The sequence below is a fragment of the Mus caroli genome, chromosome 5 (genome assembly GCF_900094665.2).
Source record: "Mus caroli chromosome 5, CAROLI_EIJ_v1.1, whole genome shotgun sequence".
NCBI lineage: Eukaryota > Metazoa > Chordata > Mammalia > Rodentia > Muridae > Mus > Mus caroli.
In genome coordinates, this window is record NC_034574.1 from 123091335 (window position 1) to 123117237 (window position 25903).

Sequence of the window (25903 nt, forward strand, 5' to 3'; positions counted from 1 at the left end):
TTTTTGAGACAGGGTTTCTCTGTGTAGCCCTGGTTGTTCTGGGTCTCACTCTGTAGACCAGGCTGGCCTTGAACTCAGAAATCCGCCTGCCTCTGCCTCGGGAGTGCTGGGATTAAAGGCGTGCGCCACCACGCCCGGCTATAATTTTTTAAAAGAAGTAAATAAAAACTCTCTTGGCTTAGTCACCTATGCACCTGGGAGTCAGAGGCAGGCTAATTGCGTTGTAAATTCCAAGCCATTTTGTTTTATATAGGCGAGTTACAGGCCATCCAGATCTACACAGTGAGACTCTTTCTCCAAATAGTAGCTATCCTGAATCTCGTGATCATTTTGTTTCAGCCTCAAGAGCGCTGAAATACAGGTCTGTGTCATCAAGCTGAATTCGTTTCTTTCATTTATTGACTGATTGATTGAGGCAGGGTCTCATTATAGCCCTGGCATACGTATGTCCTGGAGCTCACTACGCGGCGGAACAAGCTATCCTCTAACTAGGAACTCCCAGAGATCCGCCTGCCTGTGCCTCTGGAGTGCTAGGATTAATGGTCAGGAGTATGCCAGGTTGTCACTTATTTCTTGATAGTACTGCCCTCTGCCCTGCCCTTTCTCCTTCTGTGCTGATGCGAGAAATACAGTGGAGCAGGAAGCACGCTTGCTTTTGCATCTCCCGCTCTGGACCGGGTTTCCCACAGGCCCGCCCCTTTCCACTCTGAGCCAATCCGAGAAGTACAGGAAGTGCTCTAGCATCTTTCTCAGGGTTAGAAGCGATGGCTTCTCTCTGGTCCCGCCTCTTTTCTATTTGAGCCTATCAGAGAGGAAGTTAGAGCTTCCACTAGCTCCTTTTTTTTTTTCTTCTGAGCCCGCCTCTGTCCCCTGCAACCAACGCGGGCAGGTCTGCGGACTGCATGGCTTCCCTGGCCCTGTAAACCCGACCCTCCTGTTCGCTGTCCCTCTCTCTCTGCCTTTGCCGGTTGACTTGCGTGGCTTGGGCTCCGCGGAGGATGGGTGAGGCTGGGCTGGCCAGGGTCTCGGGCGGGCAGAAGGCAACAGCTTCCCCCTCCACGGAGGGCCTTAGGTTGCTACACTTGATGTGTTACTGTTTGTTTTTATTGTATCTTATTTTTTCTTCTTTCCTTTTATTTCTGTTTTTCTTTTGAAAGGACTGTATTATGTATCCCAAGTTAACTCAGAACTCACAGTGTAAGCTCAGGAAAATTTGGGACTCACCGTCTAGACTATGTGTGGATCTCAGCTTGTATAGCAACTAGTTCGGCATTCAGTGGATAGCTGAGGCTCACCTGGAACTCACTACCCAGGGGGATTAGGAAATTGCTCTGTAGTCTAAGTTGGCCTGGAACTCGGATGTAGCCCGGGTTAGTTTTAAAAATTAACGGTGTTCCTCCCACCTCAGCCTACTGAACGCACATATTAGCAGGAGGCTGTCGCTTCTGGGAGCTCTTAACTAGGTTTTCCCCTTTCTGAGCCTAAGGACACGTTTCGATGGAAATTGGCCTAACCTCAGGGGCGGGGGGTGGGGTAACTCCTTATCCATGTTTTGGGACTTCTGGGTCGATTAAACAGCACCCGTAAACAATAAATTTCACCGGGCAGTGGTGGTGCACGCCTTTAATCCCAGCACTTGGGAGGCAGAGGCAGGCGGACTTCTGACAAGGCCAGCCTGGTCTACACAGAGAAACCCTGTCTCGAAAAAACCAAACCAAAACAAAAACCAAAAAAAAAAAAAAAAAAAAAACCAAAAACCAAACAAAACAACAACAAAAAAACCCCAATAAATTTCAGATTTCTAGTCCTGTGAAAAAAATCTTCACCTTCTGTGTTTATGGCTCATCTTGCCTCCATGTAACTGAAAGTAATACAAATAAATCCTTTTTAATGGTGGCACATGCCTTTACTCCAAACACTTGGGAGGCAAAGGCAGGTGGCCAGCCTGGTCTGCCTGGTCTTCCTAGAGAGTTCCAGGACAGCCATATCTATGTAGAGAGGCTCTTTGTCATAGAACAACAAAAATAGCAACAACAAAAAAAAAGAGTCAGACATGGTGCCATTTTGTACTCAGAGGCAAGAGGATTGTAAATTTGAGGACGGGCCCAGTCTCCAAAATGAGACTTTGTTTCAACCAAAAAACTGACCCAGCCATCTACATTTCCTAGATCATGACATTGGCTTATAATTCTTTTTTTTTTCCCGGAGTCAGGGTTTTTCAGTATAGCCCTGTCTGTCCAGGAACTCACTCTGTAGATCAGGCTGGCCTCGAACTCAGAAATTTGTCTGCCTCTGCCTCATAATTCTTACAACATCAATGGGCGTCTTTGTGTGTGGCCGCGTGTGTTGTTACATCTGTGTGGTTTTAAACTCAGGGCCTCTGGATGTGTGGGACTTCTCGCCTTTGCTGTCACTGTGGATGAACAGGTTCTACATATATATGGGCTGTGCCCTGGGCCTTACCCTTTGCATCTGTGTCCATATCATCAAGAAGCAGGTAATTGGGGTAGGTCTTCTCTCTCTACCTCTCCCCTTAAACGGTTTTATTTTTAATTAGGGAGCCCATGTGTGGGTATGTGTACAGTGCCTGTGGAAGATGGAAGAGGGTGTTGGATCTTCTGGAGTAGGAGATACAGGTGGTTGGAACTGGTATGGGTGTTGGGAACAGCTTAGTGTGTGCTCTGGACAGCTGAGTCATTTTCTCTGCTGCTTCATCTAATTTTGTGATCGGGGTCTCCCGTTTAACCTGGAGTTTGTAGATCGGGCCATGGTCGTTGGCCAGTGAAGAACCAGTTTGTTCTTTCTTTCTTTCTTTCTTTCTTTCTTTCTTTCTTTCTTTCTTTCTTTGTCTTTTTTTCGAGACAGGGTTTCTCTGTGTAGCCCTGGAACTCACTCTGTAGACCAGGCTGTCTTCGAACTCAGAAATCTTCCTGCCTCTGCCTCCCAAGTGCTGGGATTAAAGGCATGTGCCACCACTGCCCGGCTTTCTTTCTTTCTTTCTTTCTTTCTTTCTTGCCTCCCTTGCACTGAAATCACAGGTATGTGTCAGCACACCCAGCTTTTATTTATGTGGGTGCTGGGGTTTGAACTCAGGTCCTCTGTGTGTATGTGCGCACACGCAACTGATGGATCTGGATTGCCTGATCCACCTCCCCTTCATCTTTCTCTTTTTCTAAGAATTTTTTTTTTACATGTATGAGTCTTTTGCCCACATGTAGGTCTGTGCCCTTGGAGGTCACAAGTGGGCATTGGGTCTCTTGGAGTTACAGATGCTTGCAAACTACCATGGGGGTGCTGGGAACTGAACTCTGTCTTAGTCAGGGTTTCTATTCCTGGACAAAAACATCATGACCAAGAAGCAAGTTGGGGAGGAAAGGGTTTATTCAGCTTACACTTCCATACTGCTGTTCATAACCAAGGAAGTCAGTACTGGAACTCAAGCAGGTCAGAAAGCAGGAGCAGATGCAGAAGCCATGGCTTGCTTCCCCTGGTTTGCTCAGCTTTTTCTCTTATAGAACCCAAGACTGCCAGCCCAGGGATGGTCCCACCCATAATGGGCCCTCCCACCTTGATCACTAATTGAGAAAATGCCTCACAGCTGGATATCTTGGAGGCATTTCCTCAACTGGAGCTCCTTTCTCTGTGATAACTCCAGCCTGTGTCAACTTGACACACAGAACCAGCCAGTACCCCCACCTACCCACCTAGCATGAGCTAGAGCTGTGTTATATATCCCTGGCTGCACACTGTAGCCACTAGCCTTGAACTTGGGTGGTCCTCCTGTTTCAGCCTCCCAAGTGTTGAGATTACCAGCTGGCAGCTCCATGCCTAGTGCCCACAGGGTATTCAATCACATTTTTGCGCTGACACCATTGCATACACCAGCAAGATTTTGCTGAAAGGACCCAGATATAGCTGGCTCTTGCGAGACTACGCCGGGGCCTAGCAACAGAAGTGGATGCTCACAGTCAGCTATTGGATGGATCACAGGGCCCACAATGGAGGAGCTAGAGAAAGTACCCAAGGAGTTAAAGGGATCTGCAACCCTATAGGTGGAACAACATTTTGAACTAACCAGTACCCCGGAGCTCTTGACTCTAGCTGCAAATGTATCAAAAGATGGCCTTGTCAGCCATCACTGGAAAGAGAGGCCCATTGGACTTGCAAACTTTATATGCTCCAGTACAGGGGAATGCCAGGGCCAAAAAGTGGGAGTGGGTGGGTAGGGGAGTCGGGAGGTTGGGTATGGGGGACTTTTGGGATAGCATTGGAAATGTAAATGAGGAAAATACCTAATTTAAAAAAATCACATTTTTGTTTGTCTAGATTTTTTTTTAAAAGACTTATTTATTTTATGTATGTGAGTACACTGTAGCTGTCTTCAGACACAACAGAAGAGCACATCAGATCCCATTACAGATGGTTATGAGCCACCATGTGGTTGCTAGGAACTGAACTCAGGACCTTTGGAAGAGCAGTCAGTGCTCTTAACCACTGAGCCATTTCTCCAGCCCAGTCTGGATTGCCTGATCCACCTCCCCTTCATCTTTCTTTTTTTCTAAGATTTTTTTTTTTTTTTTTTTGAGACAGGGTTTCTCTGTATAGCCCTGGCTGTCCTGGAACTCACTCTGTAGACCAGGCTGGCCTCGAACTCAGAAATCCACCTGCCTCTGCCTCCCGAGTGCTGGGATTAAAGACGTGCGCCACCATGCCCAGCAGAATTTTTTTTTTTACATGCATGAATCTTTTGCCCACATGTAGGTCTGTGCCCTTGGAGGTCACAAGGGGGCATTGGGTCTAGATTTTTGTTTAATGCCTTAATTTTTTTCCCCTTAAGATTTTAAAGACTATGTTATAATGGCCTAAGTTAAAATCAAAAAGATTTTTTTCTTTTTTGAAATAGGGTTTCTCTGTATAGCCCTGGCTGTCCTGGAACTCATTCTGTAGACCAGCCTGGTGGATCTCCGTGAGTTTGGGGTTGGTGTGGTCTATAAAGTGAGTTCTAGGACAGCCAGGGCGATGTAAAGAGACCCAGCCTCAATAAAACAGAAAACAAAAACCAAACAACAACAGAAAAAAGATAAAAATAAACAAAGAGATAGATGGATAGATAAACAGATAAGTATATGAGAAAAATAAAGTTGTTTTGTGCCCTTAGGGATTAGGGTAATCTTTCCTTTATACACACTGAAGGTCAGAACACAAGAATCCACAATTTGCCCATTATATCCTCATGGTTTTTAGGATTAAGTCAAAAGAATAGAAGGTATTTGGCAACTGGACTGGGGAGATAGGTCAGTGAGTTACAGCACTTGTCACGCAAACCTGAGTTCAATTCCCAGAATCCACATAAAAAGCTGACTGTGGGCGTGGAGAGATGGCTCTGCTTTTAAGACCATGTGTGCTCTTGCAGAGAACCCCAGCTCTGCTCCCACAGCCCATGTCAGGTGACTTATAACTGCCTGTACCTGCAGTTCCGAGAATCCAACACCTTCTTCAGTCCTTGGTGATCACATGATACTCACACACACACACACACACACACACACACACCACCAGGGGTGGTGGTGGTGGTGGTCTATGTGTGTGTGCATACATATTCGTTTGTCATCCTCTGTGCATAACAGCTGTCTCTGTCAGAGCTGCTCTGACTGCAAGAGATCAGGCTTGGTGACTGTTGATTCTCCCTCACAGGAGGAGGGGTGTCCAGCGACACAGCTGAGATTCAGGTTGCTTCCCCAATCTTGTTCCTCTTGGCCATGTATATTCAATTCTGTTCTTTTTGTTTGTTTGTTTTTGAATTTTTTATTAGATATTTTCTTTATTTACGTTTTAAATATTATCCCCTTTCCTAGTTTCCTCTGAAAATCCCCTATACCCCCCCTGCTTTCCAACCCACCCACTCCTGCTTCTTGGCCCTGTCATTCCCCTATACGGGGGCATAGAACCTTCACAAGACCAAGGGCCTCTCCTCCCATTGAACGCTGACTTTGATTGGTGGTTTAGCCCCAGGGAGCTCTGAGGGTACTGGTTAGTTCATATTTTTGTTCCTCCTGTAGGGCTGCAAACCCCTTCAGCTCCCTGGGGACTTTCTCTAGCTCCTTCATTAGGGATCCTGTGCTCTCTCCAATGGATGACTGTGAGCATCCACTTCTGTATTTGCCAGGCACTGGCACAGCCTCTCAGGAGACAGCTATATCAGGCTCCTGTCAGCAAAATCTTGTTGGCATCTTCAATAGTGTCTGGGTTTGGTGGATGTTTATGGGATGGATTCCCAAGTGGGGCAGTCTCAGGATGGTCATTCCTTCAGTCTTTGTTCCATTCTTTGTTTCTGTAACTCCTTGTAATTCTGTTCTAATACCCTTGTGGCCTTTCGTTCTTGGAAGGAGCTAGAGTCTGTAGAACGTGGGAGATTACCTAAGTAGCAGACTCCATCTCTGCAGCTGTAGGGAAGCCATCCACCATTCTGGGGTAGGAGTTTTAAGGTGATGGCGGCTGCTTTCAGGTTGCCCAGGTTGGGCTTGGATGGAATGGTGGAATGGTTTGTTTGAGAGTGCTCTAAGGAGGGGTAGACATTGTATACATCTCCCTAAAGAAAGAAGTCCTAAGCCGGGCGTGGTGGCGCATGCCTTTAATCTCAGCACTCGGGAGGCAGAGGCAGGCGGATTTCTGAGTTCGAGGCTAGCCTGGTCTACATAGTGAGTGCCAGGACAGCCAGGGCTACACAGAGAAACCCTGTCTTGAAAAACCAAAAAAAAAAAAAAAAAAAAAAGAAGTCCTGTAGCTGTGTATGTCTTGTCTATCCTGGAACCAGCCCTCCATACAGGCCAAGAGGAGGCTACAGAATTCCTCTGCAGAACATGGGCATCATGCAACTTGGACGAAGTGGGTCCTGCCTTTTGAGGACCAAGTTAGGCTAAGAGGATGAGCCGAGGTATACACCTAGAAAGTCTGTGTTAATATTCGTACCGCTCAAAGTGAGGGAGAGGTTGATTCCTGGATCTCTGTAGATGAGGCTGGCTTTGAACTCACAGATCCACCTGCCTCTGCCTAAGGTTGAGTCTTGATGGATTCTCTTCCTCTGTTCGTCTTCAAGGTCACTCGTTCCCAGGAGAAAAGTGTCCCAGGAGCTCCTGATAGCTCCCTCTCCCCTCAGAAGAAGCAGACACACGTTTCTGGAGTGAAGATTTTCTATGGATCTCAGACGGGCACTGCCAAGGTGAACACTTTGCACCATGCCTCTCCTTTGTTTTGCCAGTGTTTAAAGGAAATGCCAGAAACCCTCTTGAGCAGTTAGTTCTGTCAACCTTCTAGTCCCTTCCCCCTTCTTTCTTTGTTCTGGAATGGTGGATGACTTCCTTCTCTTGGGCTCAGTGTCTGTAGGCTCTGCTCTCCCTTGTCTGCCTCTGGAGGGTGGAAATTCTGCTGTGGGGGTAGGACGTGGACTTAAGGCATGTCCAACACTGTCACATGACATTGTAATCGCACATGTAGGACCTCACGATCAAGGTAGAAAAAATTGTCCAGCACTCTGGTAATGAGGCAAGCCTGATTTATTTATTTATTATCTATTTATTTATTTATTTAGGTGCTGGTTTTCTAGCTGCCTTGGGGTGCCTGTGGCTTTCAGCTGTTGGTTGGATGTGCCAGGCACTAACTAGTGTAAACTGAACGATGGCGATGGTGTCAGCAATGGGGTCTATCTCTGGCAAGTTCACACACATCTAGTCAGTGTGCCGCAAGTGTGTTAGAGGCAGGGAAGGTAGACTCAGCTGGAGATGTGTGGAGCAGACTTCCCGGGCTGCTCTTCTTGGATGCATGTGTTCTTAGCTTCCCTGGGATGAGGGTCACAACTGTTGAGTGCTCTCTACGAAGTGACTGAGTAAGACTGACGTGAAAATGGGTCTTTCATAAAAACCATTATTTTGTGTGCTGCTAGAGAGGGTTCTACTGCCCTCCTGTGGGCATTATACAGAAGAGCTGTTCTGTTCAAGACAGTCTCAGGTGGTCTGTTTGGAATAGTACTTTTTATCGTCATTATTTCCTTTAAAAACCTTTATTACTTTGTGTGTGTTTGAGCCTGTGTGTGGGCACACGTGTGGATGCCCGAGGACAAATGGCGGGCGTCAGTTCTCTCCTTCCATCATGTGGCTAGAGGGAAGGGAAGACGGGGTGTGGATAGGGGAGGGGAGGCAAGCTCAGGGCATCAGGTTTGGCAGTGGGTGCTTTTACTCACTGAGCTGAGCGAGTCACTGGCCTTGTAATTGTTGTTTTATAAAAATGTATTTTGTGTGGTGGATGTTTTGCCTGCATGTCTTTGCATGCCTGCAAAAGGGCACCTTGGGGGCCAGAAGAAGGGGTCAGGTCCCCTGCGACTGGAGTTACACGTGGATGTGAACCTCCGTGATTGCTGGGATTCAAACCTAGGTCCTCTGGAAGAGCAGACTGCTCCTAACTGCTGCGTGTGCCATCACTCTAGTCCATCATTATTACTTTGTCAGTGGGTGCAGAATTGGAGTTTATCCAGAAACAGTTTTATGTAGATTTTAAGCACGAGGGTTAAGGGGAATCGGTTGCTTAGGAAGAGGGCAAGAATGTAACAGCGTGGGCACAGACTCCTCAGCGAGTCACAGCAATGTGGATCATGACAGCGGTGTTACAGCTGTGGCCACCTGCATGCTTGTGAGTTATTGAAGTTAGCACGTATGTGTGTTGTATGTACACTGTTCACCACTGCACTCAACGTGGAGCTCAGAGGACAGCCTGCCGGAGTTGACTCTCTTTTTACTCTGTGGGTCCTGGGGATCAGACTCAGGTCATCATGCTTGGTGGCAAGAGCCTTAACTCGCCCACCAAGCCGTGTCCCTGGCCCCATTCAGAGCCTTATAACTGTTTGCTTCAGGCAGGCTTTCCTTTATCCCAGGCTGACCTCAGATTCTCTGTGTGCCCGAGCATGACGTTTGCTGAGTAGCTCTTAGGTTCTAGCTTGCATAGTAATTGCATAATATCTCCTTTTAATCGTTGGTCATTGGTGATTAAATTCTAGTCACATGGTTGGTTTTCTTGGTTGCCAGCCTTTGTCCCAGAGTCATCTAAGGGCTCTCCGGTGAGTCATGTCACTGGCCAGATAGTGAATTCAAGGGTTTTAGGGACTTTGGGCTGAGTGACAAGGGTCAGCCACTTACATTTTCACACACACCCTTGTGCTATGCTCTGTGGATAGTGATCTCGCTTGCTGCCCTCGCCCCGTCCTCTACCTTTCCTCTCATCTGTCTTCTACTGTGCCCATCGGCACCTGGTATGCTCTACTGCCTCTTTTGTAGAGGCATCTTCAGGACCAGGGCTTTGTCCATTTTGTTTGCTTCTGTGCAATGTTGCCCAGAAGTGAGGCTGGCATGGTGAGTGTCCAGTCAGTGACGTGGTCATAGCTAACAGTGAAGGGTGATGGCGCCAGGTCCTGGGACTGCCAAGGAGCAAAGAGGGGGTGCTTTTCTCTGAGTCAGCCTGCCTGGAAATTTGAGCTTTTCTGAGGCATTTGGTCATATGCTTTGGGAGAGCTGACAAGAATGTTACATGGGAGAGAGCAACTGCCCCTTGGTCTCTGACAGCTGTATATCTTTCTCCATGCGGTATAATAACTTGGTTTTCTGTTTCCTGCCTCCTATCTTTGCTGGTGACTCCAGGGCCTCCTCCTGTTGATTAACTGGCTTCCCATTCTCTGCCACCCAGCTGTGTTTGTTGTATGCATGTGTGTACACTAGCACATGTGTGTATTCTAGTGCTGTGTGTGTTTGTAGAGGGCACACAGATCAGCACTTGGGAAAGCAGGAATATCAAACACAGCATTGTCTCTTTAACCTGTTTCCACCTAGAAATCTGGGAATGGATGTAGTTAATAACCTGGTGAGCTCTGGGCTGTCTGTAGGGCCAGGCCACACCCAACTGCTCCCTCCCCCTCCCCCGACTGTTCCGGCTTCTCAGACTTTTCCTCCCTAGCTCCTTACCTTGAGCATCATCGTATCTCAGTCAACAGAACCCATCTCTTTATGGAAGAGGTCATGTGTGCTTTGAAAAAAGTTTCAATGTAATCATGCCTTAAGTTCTGTTGTACTCACAGGATCGAGTTAATTATCATCAGGAAAGTTTTTTCCAAAATTGTGCTGTACTTAGATAGCCTAAAATAAACTGCCCAGGGTCAGACTCTAGAAGTTTGAACTGGCACCGGCTACTGAGTCTTGTTCAACTGAATTGCCTTCGTGTCTTGCTCGTCTGACCTTCTGCCAGCCCTGATGTTTGCAGAACCCACTCCTAATCCACAAACCTGGGATGTTCTTCAGATACTGTGTACTTTGTGTTTTTGAGACAGGGTCTTTACTGGCTTGGGATTCTCCAAATAGTCCACACTGGCTGGTCCGTGAGACCCAGGGAGCCCTCTGCCTCTGACTCCTGGATTCTGGGATTATAAGTACATAACCATCTTGCCTGGTTTTAGCTTCTTTTTCTTTTTAAAATTTAAACATTTTTTATGTTACTTGGATTTGTGTGTGTTGAGTGTGGGTCTGTCAGGGTCAGAAGACGGGCTTGGGTGTCTGCCTGTCCTCATTTGCTACTCTGTCTGAGACTGGGTCTCTGTTGTTTACGGCTGTGGGCCCAGGCTAGGAAGCCTACTAGCTTCTGAGCTTCTCCTGTGTCCATGCCCAATCTTGCTGTTATAGGAGCACTGGGGTTGCAGTGTGTGCTGTTGTGTCTGGCTTTACATAGATCTGAAGTCAGGTCCTCAGGCCTTTGTAATAACAAGCATTTGATCCACTGAACTATTTCCCCTCTAAAATAAATTAAAAAATTAAAAAAAATCTTTTATTATATTTACTTATTGTATGTATGTGTACAGAGAACAACTTGTGGGAGTTGGTTTTATCTTTCTACCATGTAAGCCCTAGGAGCCCAACCATCAGGCTTGGGGAAGTGCCTTCCTCTGTGTACTAAGCTGTCTCACCAGCCTCCAGCTTCTATGTCCATTCTTGGCATAATTTTTCTATTCCTACTGGGGCAAAGCACCAAAACCAGGTCTTTCATCCTGGGCGCACCTTTACAGAGTGGGAACGCGACTCAGTGGCTCATCGAGAACACTGTAAGCAGAAGAATAAGAGTCCCCTCCCCTGTTCACAGTGATGACGGTCAAGGCAAAGCTGCTGAAGAAGCAGCCAGCACAAGGGGGCGCCATGCTCCCTGGCCAGCGGGCGCAAACAACAGCCATGCTTTCTTTATTTGGCACACGGAACGGTTTGTCATCTTTTTTCTCTTTCTAGGGATTTGCAGTGATTCTTGCCAAAGCTGTCACATCTCTGGACCTGCCTGTGGCCATTATTAATCTGAAGGAATATGATCCAGATGACAGTCTGATAGGAGAGGTTGGTAATTGTCCAAATTTGGGGCTGTAGAGATGACACACTAGTTAAGAGCTCCTGTGGCCAGGTCAGGTTCCCAGCACCCACATTGAGCCGTTCAACAGCAGCCCACAGTTCCAACTCTGGAGAATGTGATGCCCTCTTCTGGCTTCCTTGGCACTTGCACTAGTGTACACACACACACACACACACACACAATTCAAATAAAGATTTAAAATTCAAATTTAATTGACCACCTGCCCTATGGGGTGAGTAGAATCTTCAGAGTAATTTAAAAATTTGTGCTGAGCCATTTCAGCTGGAAGCTTTCTTACCGTGACTCAGGCACTTGATTTGTCTTTTGAGTTGGGATCCTGCCCTGTAGCCCTGGCTTGGCCTCTGCCTCCTGAGAGTCCTGGGATTCCTGGTATACCACGAGGTGGAGCTGTGAGGGCCTGCACTCAAAAAACAAACTTCACTTAGACAACCCTGCATGTTATTATTTTTTGGAGATTTATTATGTCGTTTTATTTTTGTTGACTGTCAGCATTTCCCTGCTTGTGTAAGTGCACCATGTGCATGCCTGGTGCCCATGGAGGCAGGACGAGGGCTTTGTTGAGTCCCCTGGAACTGGCGTTATAGCTGGTTCTGATCCACTGTGTAGGTTCTGGGAATAGAACCCGGGTTCTCTGTAAGAGTGGCCGGTGTTCTTAACCACGGAGTCCTCTTTCTGTTCTTGCTTTGAATATTCTTGTAGTCATGTTTGCTTCTAATATCCTTCTGACATAAGCACCGCTTCATTCAGATCACTAGTAAAACCGTCTGTGCCTTCCTGGTTGCTACGTACACGGACGGCTGCCCTACAGAGAGTGCAGAGTGGTTCTGCAAGTGGTTAGAGGAATCGGCTAATGATTTCCGCTTTGGCAAAACTTACCTGAAGGGACTTCGCTATGCAGTGTTTGGCCTGGGAGACTCTGCCTACCGGAGCCACTTCAACAAGGTGGGTGTGTGGTGAGTTATAGGACTAGGTCCTTCCTTAGCCAAAAGACAGACAGAGAAGGTCTCCCGAGAACACATTATTTTATCTGTGCACCATGTGTATGCCTGGTCTCTGCGGAGGTCAGAAGGTGCTGGATATCATGGAACCAAAATTTCAGACATGTGAGCTGCCATGTGGGTGCTGGGAATTGAATGTGGCTCCTTTGGGAGAACAACTAGTTCTCTTAACTGCTGATCCATCTTTCCAGCCCTAATAATAATATATTATTACATTAATGTTGTTTGTTTATGGTGCTGATAATGGAACCTAGGCCATGAGCATGCTAAACAAGTACCCTGCTGCTGAGCCACGCCCCCAGCCCCTCCCTGGGGGATTCTAGGCAGGGGCTCTACCACTGAGCCACGCCCCCAACCCCTCCCTGGGGGATTCTAGGCAGGGGCTCTACCACTGAGCCACGCCCCCAGCTCCTCACTGGGGGATTCTAGGCAGGGGCTCTACCACTGAGCCACGCCCCCAGCTCCTCACTGGGGGATTCTAGGCAGGGGCTCTACCACTGAGCTCCATTTTCAGCCAGAATAATCTTGAACTTCTGATCTTCTTGCCTCATCTCAGAGTTCTGTAAGTGAAGCTGTGTGTGCCACCACACCTAGTTTATACAGTGCAGAGGACTGAGCCCTGGGTCTCCTGTGTACTAGGCATGAGCTCTGTCACTGAGGTATATTTCTAGCCTTTTCATTTTGGAGCAGAGTCTCATAAGTTACCCAGGCTGGCCTTGAACTTACTGTATAGTCCAGGGGAGCCTTGGACCTGAGATCCTGTCGCCAGGCCCAGCTTGGAGCTTGGAGGTTGTTATTTGGACCTGTGCTGTGTTCCTCAGCAGAAGCTCCTGAAATGTGGCTGGAATCCCTGGGTTTCTGCAGTGCAGCCTGGAAGCCTGCTTTAGAGGACAGATGGGATTTTTCATTTGTATGTTTGTGGATTGTGTTTTTTTCAGTGCCCCCCTCTCTCTCTCTCACTCTCTGCCCCCTTTCCTTCCTGAAGGTCAGCACGAACGTTGACAAATGGCTCTGGATGCTCGGTGCCCAGCGGGTGCTGACCCGAGGGGAAGGCGACTGCAATGCAGTTCAGAGCAAACATGGCAGCATTGAGGCCGACTTCACAGCCTGGAAGACCAAGTTCATCTCCCGGCTGCAGGCCCTGCAGAGAGGGGAGAAAAAGGCCTGTGGCAGGAACTGCAAGAGAGGGAAGTGTGAGTCGGCCCAGCATGGCCCAGGAGCGGCAAGGCCTCACCCGCAAGGCGAATTGCATCCTGGGGATGCTGAGGTGTGTGCTTATGCTCCTTTCTTAGTGTGTGTGTGTGTGTGTGTGTGTGTGTCTGTGTGAGAGAGAGAGAGAGAAAACACAAGCACATGTGTGGCTGTCCTCTGTGTGGCTCTGGCTATGAAGAGATAATACCTTGTTTTACCTCTGTCACGGTTAGATGATCTGAAACTTAGGTGCAGCTGTTTCGCTGTTTCAGAGAGAGAGAGAGAGACAGAGAGACAGAGAGAGAGAGAGAGAGACAGAGAGACAGAGAGACAGAGAGAGAGAGAGAGACAGAGAGAGAGAGCTCAGCTTGTGACTTACACTGGGTGCTAGTCACGTGTTAGATGTGTGGCTCCTCCTCCTCCCTCTTTCTCTTTCCTTCCTTCCTGCTTTTCCTCTTCTTTCTTTTCTTCTTCCTCTGCTGTCCTCCTCCTCTTCATTCTTGTCATCCCACCCTGTTACCCCCTCTCCTTCACTCCCTCCCTCCCTCCCTCCCTTCCTTCCTCTTTTCCCACTTCCCCCTTTCCCTGTTCCCCTTTCCCTTTTGTCTGACAGGGTCTGGTTATGTAGCCCAGGCTGGCCTGGAGCTCAGTACTTCGCTGGCCTCAGTTTCCAAGCACTGGGCCTGAAAGCTCAGGGCCATGGCACTCATTCTTGTCCCTTTCACTGCTGCCTTGCTGAGCCAGGCTGACTTTCACCATCTTCCTCTGGTCAAGAAAGGGAAGCTAAGAGGAGTGACGCGTGTCTCGGTCTGAGCGTGTATCCTGACCCCAGTGACTCTCGCTCACCGTTGGAGCAGCAGCTCATCCTGGGGTTCCCTGCCGACTCCCTCAGCCTGGAAGCATTACTCTTGAGTGGTTCCTCCGGTATCCACGTCCTGAGATTGTCTTCAGGCTGCACAGTAGCTGCTGGTGTCACAACTGGCGTCCTCTGGCTGACCGCCTGGCCACATCCTTCGGGAGCGGCTCTTAGTGTTGGCCCAAGTGGAGTCTTTTTCTCCACTTTTGCTCCAGTCAGTAGACGAGGCTTGAATGTCTGTGTTAACGCTCACCCCATCTTCCTAGCAGGCTGCTCCCGGCCCTAACAGCTCTACACAGTGGTGATACTTTCCCTCCAAAAGGGTGGTGTAGAGTCTGCTTCTGCCTGTGAGGTTGGCCTCAGTCACGGCACCTTGTCTCGGCCACACAGGTGTAGGTGCACAAGTGTGCAGCCGCACAAAGCCATAGTGGCTGGTGTTTTTTCCCATGGGGATTGAATGGGATCACAGGTCTTGCCAGTATATCTCCAGCCCCCCATTTATGATTTGTAGACGGGGTCTCATACAGCTGGTCTTGAACTTGACATATAACTGAGGATGACCATAAGTTCCAGTTCTTCCTGCCTAGCGTGCTGGGATCACATGGGGACCCGTCTTGTTTTTTTTTCTTCTTCTTCTTTTCCTGTTATATTTGGCAATGGGATCTCACCAAGTTGCTCAGGCAACCCTTAAACTCACCCTTTAGCCCAGGTGGAATTTTCCTGTTTTAGCTTCTTGAAAATGGGGATCACAGGCTTGTGCCACTAGGTTCTTTTTCTTGTTTTCTCTTTTAAGACAGGGCCTTGCCCTGTGCTCTCAATTGCCTTGGAACTGGGTGTGTGTAGTCCAGGCTGGCCTTGACTTGTGACCTCTTTCCTGACTGCTAAGATTGCGGTGACATGCTACCACACCTGGAAAGAGCAATGTTTCTTTTAAGACAGGCTCTCATTATGTCACTGAGATCAGAGGTGTGCTTGGTTGTCGTCGTCTCGTAGTCGTCGTCGTCGTCGTCGTTGTTGTTGTCGTTCTCCTCCTCCTCCTCAGCAGTTTCCCTACTGTTTTAGAAACCCCGTCCCTCTACCTGACCTTGGCTCCTGCTCACTCTCCTCACTCCACCTGCATCCTGCTTTTCCCTCTCTTCGTTACCTTCATTACGAGCTAGTGTCACACTGGGTGGGGGTGGGGGAGTGCTTCTTGGTGCTGAGCATAAGTGTCAAATGACAGGTGACTTTGAGTGTCAGGCATCTGCTCTCCCTTTACCTGCAAATGACCAGTAACTTTCTTCCCTAGTGTGCTGTAGCAGGCTTTCCGCAGCTACTCCTGTCTGCAGTCTGTCTAGTCCGTCATCTTGTGTATTCCGGGTAGACACTGCTCTCCTTATACAGACTATATTTTAAAGTTTGTATTTCCCATTTTCATACATGTGTATGTGGTATGCATGTGTGTGTGTATGCTTGTGGGCATGTGTGTGTGTGTGTGTGTGTGTTCGTGTTTATGTACATATGTGGAGGCCAGAGGTTAATGTTTGCAATCGTGTTTGATTTCTTTTGTACCCTATTCATTGAGGCAGGGTATCTCAGTCAAACCCGGCACTCAGAGAGAGAGATGGCTAGTCAGGCTGGAATTCAGGTGGGCAGCCATACTCATGCAGCGTTTATAGGGATTAGAACTAGGGAGTCAAACTCTGGTCCTCGTGTTTGCCCAGCAAGCACTTTAACCACGGAACAGTCTCCCCAGCCCCTTTCAGTCACTTTAGAAGCCTCGGCCATTTTCCTTCCAGGGTGTGATCTCCTCACATCTCTCCCGCACCCCCACACTTTGTTTCCCAGTTTGCTGGCGATTTCTCAGTGGCTTACTGTTGCTTGTGTTCTGCCTCCCACCAGCATAGGTGACTTTTCCCATCCACTCTTCCAGCTTTACGTTCCCTTAATGTTTGCGCAGTTGTTCCACGACAGAGGCAGCCTACTGTGGCTACTTATCCCTAAATCTTTTAGACACAGCGGGCGAACTCTGTAATGTCTGTACCCTGGGGTTGCTATAATTGGACTGGTCCATTTCTGGGGAGGGTGGGGTGCTTCACATTGATTTTCTAACCCCAGTGGCTTCTATGAGTTACATTTAACTTCTTTTGTTTGGTTTTTTTTTTTTTTTTTGGTTTTTCGAGACAGGGTTTCTNTTTATAGCTCTGGCTGTCCTGGAGCTCACTTTGTAGACCAGGCTGGCCTCGAACTCAGAAANCCGCCTGCCTCTGCCTCCCGAGTGCTGGGATTAAAGGCGTGCGCCACCACGCCCGGCTGGTTTTTTTTTTTTTTTTTAAAGATTTATTTTATTTATTATATGTAAGTACACTGTAGCTGTCTTCAGACACTCCAGAAGAGGGAGTCAGATCTTGTTAGGGATGGTTGTGAGCCACCATGTGGTTGCTGGGATTTGAACTCCGGACCTTCGGAAGAACAGTCGGGTGCTCTTACCCACTGAGCCATCTCACCAGCCCTGGTTTTTTTTTTTAAAGCATTTATTCATTTATTTTTTTTAAAATGTATGTGTATGGGTCTTTTGCCTGCAAGTGTATTTATTTGTTTAGCACATGCCTGCAGTGCCTGTGGAGGCCAGAAGAGGGTGTGGGTTCCGTACAGCTGGAGTTGCAGACCATTGTGAGCTACCGAGTGGATGCTAGGGACTGGACCCAGGCGCTCTCCTGGAGCAGCCAGTGCTTTCGGCAACTGACCCATCTCTCATCCTCTGCATTCATCTTCTATTGAAGACAGGTTTTTAATTTTCTGAAGGTCACAGAGCCAAGTTAATGGCAGTTCTGATTAGATTTTATGTGAAGATGAAATGAGTTCCTTTGAGAGGCAGTAAGTTGGTCTCTGTCAGAGATGAGGTTCTGAGCCTGAGTTACAGAGGAGCCCTAGATCGTCAGCTAAGTGACTCGCTAGCTAAATGTCACCTGCCGCCAATTTTAAAATTTGATTGATTAATTTTGAGACAGGGTCTCATGTAACTTAGGTGACATTGATTGATACCTGCTTGATTGAGGGTGACCTTGAACTTGTGATGCTCCTGCCTCCACCTTCAGAGTGCTGGGAATATAGGTATGCATCCCCAGGCTGTGTGCATCCAGTGCTGAGGCGGAACCCAGGGCTCTAAGTGCTATGGAAGCACTCTGTCAGTCTGTCTGCCTCTCCAGACTTACTTTCCCTTGGAGGGTTTGGGGTCGCAGCTGTGCTCATCCCTCCCTATTGCACAGTAGCATCTGGGTTAAGCCTGACAGAGCTGTAGAGCTGAGGCTGGGATTGTTTCTATATGCTGACCGTTGGCCCTTTACACAGCGATGAATTGAAGTCACTTCACTATACTTGTCTGCAGAAATGGGTCACAGGCACATGGCACTTAACCTCAGAATCTGTTCTGAGCAGTGACGTGTTCAGGCTGCTCCAGTGCTAGGTGGGCATCAGCAGGTAGCTGAAAGAAACGGAGAGGGCTGTGATGTCACAGGCAATATGGGATCATGGGGCCACTGCCACACATATGGCCCATTGTTGAGTGACAGTTTTTGTGACACATTACTATTTTGTCATCTAGAAGCAAACAAGTCTCTGCCCAAAATTTAAAAAAAAAAAATTCTTAACGTGTGTGTGTTTGCACCTGTGCACACATGCTGCAGAGCGTGTGTAGAGGTCAGGTGACACCTTGTAGAAGTCAGTTCCCTCCGTCACCAAGTGGATCGAGGAGATAGAGCCCAGGCTGCAGGCACTGGTACTCAAAGCAGCGTCTTAGTGGCCCCAGGCCTGCTGGGAAGTGCTGTCCCATCCAGCTACCCCGCAGCCCATACTTCCCCGTGTGCCTGCGGTCTTCTTCCCTCGAGCATTGTCCAGCCTGTTTGCACAGGACAAGTTTGCTGAGGGATTAGTTTTTGTCACTTTGTGAGGTTTGTTTGCTTATGTGACCTGTAAGTAGGTTTGTGCACCATGTGGGTGCAGCTCCCACCCATCGGGGCCAGGAGAGGGCACCAAATCCCCTAGAACCAACAATAGACACAGTTGGCAACTGCCATGTGAGTGGGGACTGAACTCAGGTCCTCTGGAAAAGCAGTCAGGGCTCTTAACCACTGAGCCATCTCTCCTAACGGACGGACTCTGTGATGCCTTTTCACAGGGATCACTTTGATGCCAGAGAGGTAAGATGAATATTTTTTTTCCTGAGACAGGGTTTCTCTGTGTAGCCCTGGCTGTCCTGGAACTCACTCTGTAGACCAGGCTGGCCTCGAACTCAGAAATCTGCCTGCATTGCCTCGCAAGTGCTGGAATTAAAGGCATGCGCCACCATTGCCCTATATGATTTATATTTTTAAAAATTATTACTAATCAGGCAGGGCTAGTAAGATGCCTCAGAATGTAAAGGAACTTGCCACCAAGCTCAATGACCTGGGTTCCAGCCTTGGAACTCACATAGACGAAAGAAAGCGTTGGCACTACAAGGACACTGTAAGCACTTGTACATGCATGCACGCGCACACACAACACACACACACACATGCATGCATGTAACACAAAATAATGATTAAAAAGCAGCAAAGAATACTCAAACAAAAACACTGTAAAGGTGCTTTGAAGTGTGGCAGTGGCGGAGCGCCTGCCCAGGATTGTGAAAGGCCAGGGAATCCATCACCAGCAGCACAAACTCACCCAAACACAATAAAACAGGGACGCCGTGGAGGCTGCGTGAGAGCTGAGCTTTGTGTGGGATTCTGACGTTCTGGCCTTGCAGGAGGAAGAGCCCTGTGAGAGCAGCAGCGAGGACGAGCTCGGGACCCAGGATTATCAGAGCCTGACTTCTGTGGTGGATGTTGAGGACCTGGGCAACATCATGAACCCCGTGAAGAGGGAAAAGGTACCGTTTCTGTGGGGGATGCTGCGGTTGGCCTCTGTGATCCATTCAGCTCCTAGGCTCTGGCGCAGCACAGGTCTGGCTTGAAGGAAAGGCAGTTGAATTTCTCTAGCTTCCACCTGGAAGGGTTCTGTTTGGTTGTTTTGTCTTTTTTGTTTTGCCATACTCACATGAACTTTGAACATTAAAAGTTACACTTTTTTCACGTGTGTCTGCACTTTGTGTGTTGTATGTATGTAGGGGCACAGGGCACAGCCAGGGGACAGCATCTGTGAATGGCTTCTCTCTCTCCTTCCACCCTGCAGTCCCACAGGTGGACTCAAGTTATCAGGCTTGTGGCAAGTGTGTTTATCTGCTGAGCCATCTCTCTGGCCTTTGCTACATTCTTCTCATTCAGTTCTGTGCAAACAGGCTCCTCGGAGGACGGGTAAGTCTTAATGTGGAGGCTGAGGAGAGCACAGTGGTTCAGAAAGGGCATTCAGCACTGGGGAGGCAGAGGCAGGAGGAGCTCTGTGAGTTCGAGGACAGCCAAGGCTACACAGAAAAACCTTGTCTCAAACAAATAAACAAAAAGCAAACCAGAAACGTGAGTTCTTTTATGGTCTTTTCCCCAAATCAGTCAAACTGTAGTGCAGTGCAAGTACATTTTGGCTTTTGACTGAAAATGTAAATTTCTTTATTTGAAAAGCAGTCTTTAAGTGGAAAATGAAGTAGCAGATTTAGGTAGAATTCTGGAATTTATACCTGGTTAATAAGCCTTCGTTAAAAATTTGCATAGGGAGGTTAGGACACATTTCTTTGCTTTTCATCTGGTGGCCAGAAGAGGTCGCTAGAGAACACAGTAACAGAAACCATCTTTGCTATTAGTTTTGGAAGTGAAATGCTGTTGGACTCGGAAGCTGCCAGTTTTTAGTATTTTAAAAATTTCCACAAAGCCATCCAATGGAAGGGACTATGTGTATTTATTGTCTTCAGTTAGACCTGAAAATAAGTCACCAGTTTTTTTTTCTCTCTCCATTTTATGTATATGTTTGCACACGTGTAGTTAATTTATTGTGTTGCTATGTGTTAACCCAGGAGCCATTGTGTATGTTGGGCTGTGCAGTGCCATTGAGTTCCAGCCTGAATCCCTCCTCCTTTCTTGTCTTTTTGTTTTTTGTTGTTACTGTTTCTTTGAAAGAGAGTCAAATGTAGCCCAGGCTGGCCTTAAACTTAGTGTGTAGCCACCGATGAGAAATATGATTTATAGCTGATGAGAACACATGATTGAGGTTTTTTTTTTTTTATTTTAATGTTTTTCACTTCCATATGGAGGCTACACCAGCAGAGGCACATCTCGAATTGGCTTTGCATTGTGACTACACTTAGGCATCTGGAGTGCTGACTTTGAGGATGAAGTGTGGCCAATTTTTCTCAGAGCCCGAAGGTCAAAGAGTCAGCCTGAACTGTGTTCATTCACCATTTGTGGGCTTGCTGCCCTGAATCTCCATCTTCCTCCCTTCTCTCTCCCTCACTCTTCTTTCCCCCTTCTCTTCTGCTTTTCTCTGCCTCCTTTCTTAAGTGTGCCAGTGGGAGGTGCACCTCCTGCTAGAAGCTGTAGGTTGTCTGTTTATTTGTTTATAGTTTTTGTTTTTGTTTTTTTAAGAAAGATTTGTTTACTTACTATATGTAAATACATTGTTGCTTTCTTGAGATATACCAGAAGAGGGCATCAGATCTCTTTCCAGATGGTTGTGAGCCACCATGTGGTGGCTGGGATTTGAACTCAGGACCTTTAGAAGAGCAGTCCGTGCTCTTAACCTCTGAGCCATCTCTCCAGCCCTATTTATTTGTTTTTCAAGAAAGGGTTTCTCTGTGTAGTTCTGCCTGGTCTAGAACTCCCAGAGATCCACCTGCTTCTGTCTCCCCAGTGCTGGGATTGAAGGCGTGCACAATCCCTAGAAGGGTAGTTTGTTTAATACTTGCATTCTGCCCCCTTTTCAGGTGAAGTTGAAATTCAGAGAAAGTCAGTTACTTGCCAAAGTTAGGCAGTTTATCTGTGTTTGATTGTTAAAAAGTGTGTGATCGTGGGGCAGGCAAGATGGCACAGTGGGGAACTAACCTGTAAAAAATCATGAACCCAGATGTACTGGCTATTTTTGTGTCAACTTGACACAGCTGGAGTTATCACAGAGAAAGGAGCTTCAGTTGAGGAAATGCCTCCATGAGATCCAACTGTAAGGCATTTTCTCAATTAGTGATCAAGGGGGAAAGGCCCCTTGTGGGTGGGACCATCCCTGGGCTGGTAGTCTTGGGTTCTATAACAGAGCAGGCTGAGCAAGCCAGGGGAGGCAAGCCAGTAAAGAACGTCCCTCCATGGCCTCTGCATCAGCTCCTGCTCCCTGACCTGCTTGAGTTCCAGTCCTGACTTCCTTTGGTGATGAACAGCAGCATGGAAGTGTAAGCCGAATAAACCCTTTCCTCCCCAACTTGCTTCTTGGTCATGATGTTTGTGCAGGAATAGAAACCCTGACTAAGACACCAGACAAGCTGCTCTGCCTCAATGGACCCGAAAAAGCTGTTCTGCCTTATCGGGCTACTCAGACAGTGCAAGATCTCAACAAAGAAAAGAGGAGGCAAGGCCTCCATCCCTGATTCAGAGACTTCCGCAACAAGTATTGTCGATGTCGGTGGGGTGGAGGAGGAGGTCTTCAGAGGACTCTCAGGTGCAAGGAACCTCCTCAGCCCGGAAATGGAGACCTGGAAGGAGGCGTCGCTGACGGAGGAGCTGTTGGGAACACTTACACGGCCGGACTCAGAATCCATCCTTCAACTCCAAATCGATGTTCCGAGGATGGGTGCGAGGATCTCTAAACTTGCTGCAAGTGTTGAGTCCATGACATTAGCACTAAGGAACTCAACCAAGTCTCTTGCAGTATTAACTACCTGAGTTCCATCAATGTCAGGCACCATTGGCCACCTTGCAGGGGAAATTGAGAACCTCGAGACGGCAGTTGAGGAAGTCAGAGAGAAAGTAGACTTTGTCCATGCCAGATCTGCCATAGGAATGCCGAGCACCGATATGGATGGGCCAGTGTATCCAACCGCCCAACCAATATCTCATTAGACGGCTTAATCATTGATTTAAAAAAAAAAAAAAAAGATGGCTCAGTGTGTAAAGGTGCTTGCTACCCAGCTGGGCTGCCTGAGCTTGCTGGGATGCCCACAGAGGAGAAAATAACCAGCTGCCAAGTGTTGTCTTCTGACTGCCATACGTGTACACGCTAATTAAGTAAAGTAGAATAAAAATTAAATACTTTTTAAACAGATGAACTATTGCCTTAGGCTGGGTTTTTATGGTTGTTTTGTTTTGTTTATTTGTTGACCCTGGTCATTGTCTCTCTGTAAGCGAGATCACACTGTGGGATGCAGGGTCTCACCTTGGTTACACGAGCCTCCTCACTGTTGCTAGGGAGTCTTGGTTGTTACCAATTCTGAATTTTATTTTCTCAATTGAACACAGAGAGAAAAGGCTCATCAGGACGGGAAAGCTGCCATGCAGAGGAACCCAGAGAAGAACGAGGATGGCGAAGGAAGAGCTATGATAACACCTGCTCTGCGCGAAGCCCTGACTAAACAAGGTGACTGCCTGCCTGCCTGCCCGCACTGGGCGTTCCTGCTCTCTGCTGTGCTTGGCTTGCTGCCCAGGGTGGGGGGCATAGCATAGATAGTCTTGTCACAGGACACAAAGAAGTCTCATGTTGGTTAGTGTGGCAGTTGGGTCACAGCATGTGTTAGTCAGAATTTAGAGCACTGGGACCTGGGAAAAACAACACAGGAGGAAGCATTTATCTAGCTCAGTTTCAGAAGCTTAGTCTGTGTGGTCTGTGGCCATGTGTCTATAATGAGATAGAGCCTCAGGGCAGCATAATTGCCTGGGAGAGACCTCAAAATAGGAAGTAGATAGTTGGAGACAGGAAGCAGCCACACCCTTAGCCACTCTTCCCGTGACACACTTCTTCCAGCCAGCCCACCTTCCACAGTTGGCACTGCCTTGTATAAACTACTCACTTCTTGACTCCATCAGAGGGGCATTTAATTTCCCAGAGGCCTCAGTTTCTGACATTCTGGACATACCTAGGTATTAGTCCATCCAGCGGAGCTGACAGTCAAGGTTGATCATTGCCTGGAGAGAACAGACTGCCGGAGCCACTCCTAGCCACCTCATCACATTCTCTTCTTTCTCAGGCTTTCTTTTGGGGTTGTGCATTTCAGGATGGTTTCAAACTCACTATCAAATTGAGGATAACCTTGAACTTCTGATCCTCCTGCCTTTACCTTCCAAATGCTGAGACTGTAGACATGTTCCCTCATGCCTTGTTTTCATGGTGCTGGGTTCAAACCTAGGGTCTTCTTGATTTTCCTTCATGTATGTTTGGACACCACCTCCAGGGGACAGAAGTCTTCAGATCTCCTGGAATGGGGTAGTTGGGACCCACAGTGCTGGAGTTGAACACAGGTCCTCTAGAAGAGCAGCCAGAGTTCTTAACCTCTATGAGCCATATCTCCAACATCTTGAGTCTTTTATGTTTCTTTAGTTTTATTATTTCTTCAGTTATTTTATTATGTCCGCTCCTTGTTCCTCGAGGACTGTGCCACATGTCTTCTAGCAGGCTTGCTTGCATTTGACCAAAGCTCACTGATGTTTCTATTTGTTAAATTCTTTGTTTCTCGTCTCACTTTTTGGTTTAACGTCTGTCATTGTATCTTCAGACTTGGCATTTTTAAAAGATTTATTTATGTATATGGGTGTTTTGTCTGATGTATATTTTTACACCAGAAGAAGGTACTGAGTCCTATGGGACTACAGTTACAGATAGTAGTGAGCTCCCATGTGTGTGCTGGGACTTGAACTCAGCACCTCTGAAAAGAACAGCTAGTGCTCTTAACTGCTGAGCCATCGCTCTAGTCCACCAGACTTGGCAATCTTTTGTTTTGTTTTGTTTTGTTTCTCAAGACAGGGTTTCTCAGGGTAGCCTTGGCTGTCCTGGAACTTGCTCTATAGACCAGGCTGTCCTGGAACTCAGAGATCCATCTGCCTCTGCCTCCCAAGTGCTGGGATTAGAGGCCTGTGTCACTATTACTTGGCTTAGCTTTGGCAGTCTTTTTATGTCCAAAGACTTCATTACTTTTCTGTTGCTGTGAAGAGACAGCGTGATCAAGGCAACTTATAAAAGAAAGAGTTTATTTGGCTTACAGTTTCAGAGTGGAGTTCATGACTATCATGGGGTGGGGGGGAAGCATGGCAGCAGCAGGCAGGGGTGGCACAGGAGCAGTAGCTGAGAGAGTATGCAAACGTAGGAGGCAGAGCGAGCTAACTGGGAATGGTGTGTATGTTGGAAACCTCCAAGCTCCACCCCCAGTGACACTGCCTCCAACAAGACCACCTCTCCAAATCCTCCCTAAAGAGTTCCACTGACCGGGATGAAGCATTTGAATACTCGAGCCCATGAGGGCCATTTTCATTCTCACCAGCACATTCCTCTCCCTGGGCTCCATTTCCCACAGGCTCGGGACCACGTCATTTATCTTTTAAAGATTTATTTATTTTATATGTAAGTACACTAGCTGTCTTCAGAGGCACCAGATCTCATTATGGAGGGTTATCAGCCACCATGTGGTTGCTGGGATTTGAACTCAGGACCTTTGGAAGAGTAGTCAGTGCTCTTAACCACTAAGCCATCTCTCCAGCCCCTCGGGGCCATATCATAATTCACAATGCATAAGCCCAACTTCTGAAGTCCCCATTGCCTTTCACGTGTGCACTTTCTTCTCTCCATCCACCATGGGTTTCAGGGATTGAACTCGGGCTTGGCAGCAAATGCCTTTACCTCCCGAGCCCTGTTGCTGGCCTAACCTGAAGAGCTTAGAGTCAAGAGTACCACAGAGATAACCTCCCAGCTGCGTTTACTGTAGCCCTGTAGCCAAAGGGCTCCAGCTGCCAACTAGTCAAGATGGAGATGGAGGCAGACTTGAAGCAGATGAATGGATGAAGAAAATGCCCATATGTGTTTTGTTGGACCATAAAGAACAAAATTACATTTATAGGAAAGTTGATACTGGAGATGATTATAATAAGCTGGGCTTAGAAAGACAAATGACATTTCTCTTCCATCTATGGACTTTATATTGCATATAATACACAAAATCATTGATGTGAGCCTTTGGGGGACATTTCTCATTTAGACTGCCACATGTTGAATGCAGTGTGTTTCTGGGTGAGGTCTTAGTCAACCTTAATTGTCAGCTTGACCCAGCTGTCACCTAAGAAGGAAGTCTCAATTGAGAGATTGCCTTGGTCAGGTTGGCCTGTTGGCATGCCTACAGGGAATTGTCTTGAGTTTTAGTAGATGTAGGAGGGAGGAGCCCACGTGGGCGGCACCATTCCTTGAGCATGGTCCTAGACTGTGTACAAAAGTTAAGCGAGCAGTAGCCTGCAAGCAAGCCATCCCGCAGTGTCCCAGTCCTTTCAGCTTACTTTCCTCC

At 47.6% G+C, this 25903-nt stretch overlaps 1 protein-coding gene across 3 annotated transcripts in view; it reads left to right on the forward strand.

Moving 5' to 3' along the window:
- The window catches only part of LOC110294411 (S-adenosyl-L-methionine-dependent tRNA 4-demethylwyosine synthase), an 87253-nt gene that overhangs the window by 584 nt on the left and 60766 nt on the right, over nucleotides 1-25903 (forward strand). Inside the window, exons 1-8 of one of the 3 annotated variants that reach the window (XM_021162632.1) lie at nucleotides 850-1002; nucleotides 2376-2497; nucleotides 7097-7219; nucleotides 11310-11411; nucleotides 12193-12387; nucleotides 13429-13710; nucleotides 19259-19381; nucleotides 22881-22998. In XM_021162632.1, the coding sequence (XP_021018291.1) occupies nucleotides 999-1002; nucleotides 2376-2497; nucleotides 7097-7219; nucleotides 11310-11411; nucleotides 12193-12387; nucleotides 13429-13710; nucleotides 19259-19381; nucleotides 22881-22998 (1069 nt within the window). In that variant the 5' untranslated portion in view covers nucleotides 850-998. Of the gene's footprint in view, nucleotides 1-849; nucleotides 1003-2375; nucleotides 2507-7096; nucleotides 7220-11309; nucleotides 11412-12192; nucleotides 12388-13428; nucleotides 13711-19258; nucleotides 19382-22880; nucleotides 22999-25903 lie in introns of those variants that run through there. The other 2 variants (XM_021162631.1, XM_029477996.1) reach the window with 2 other exon arrangements.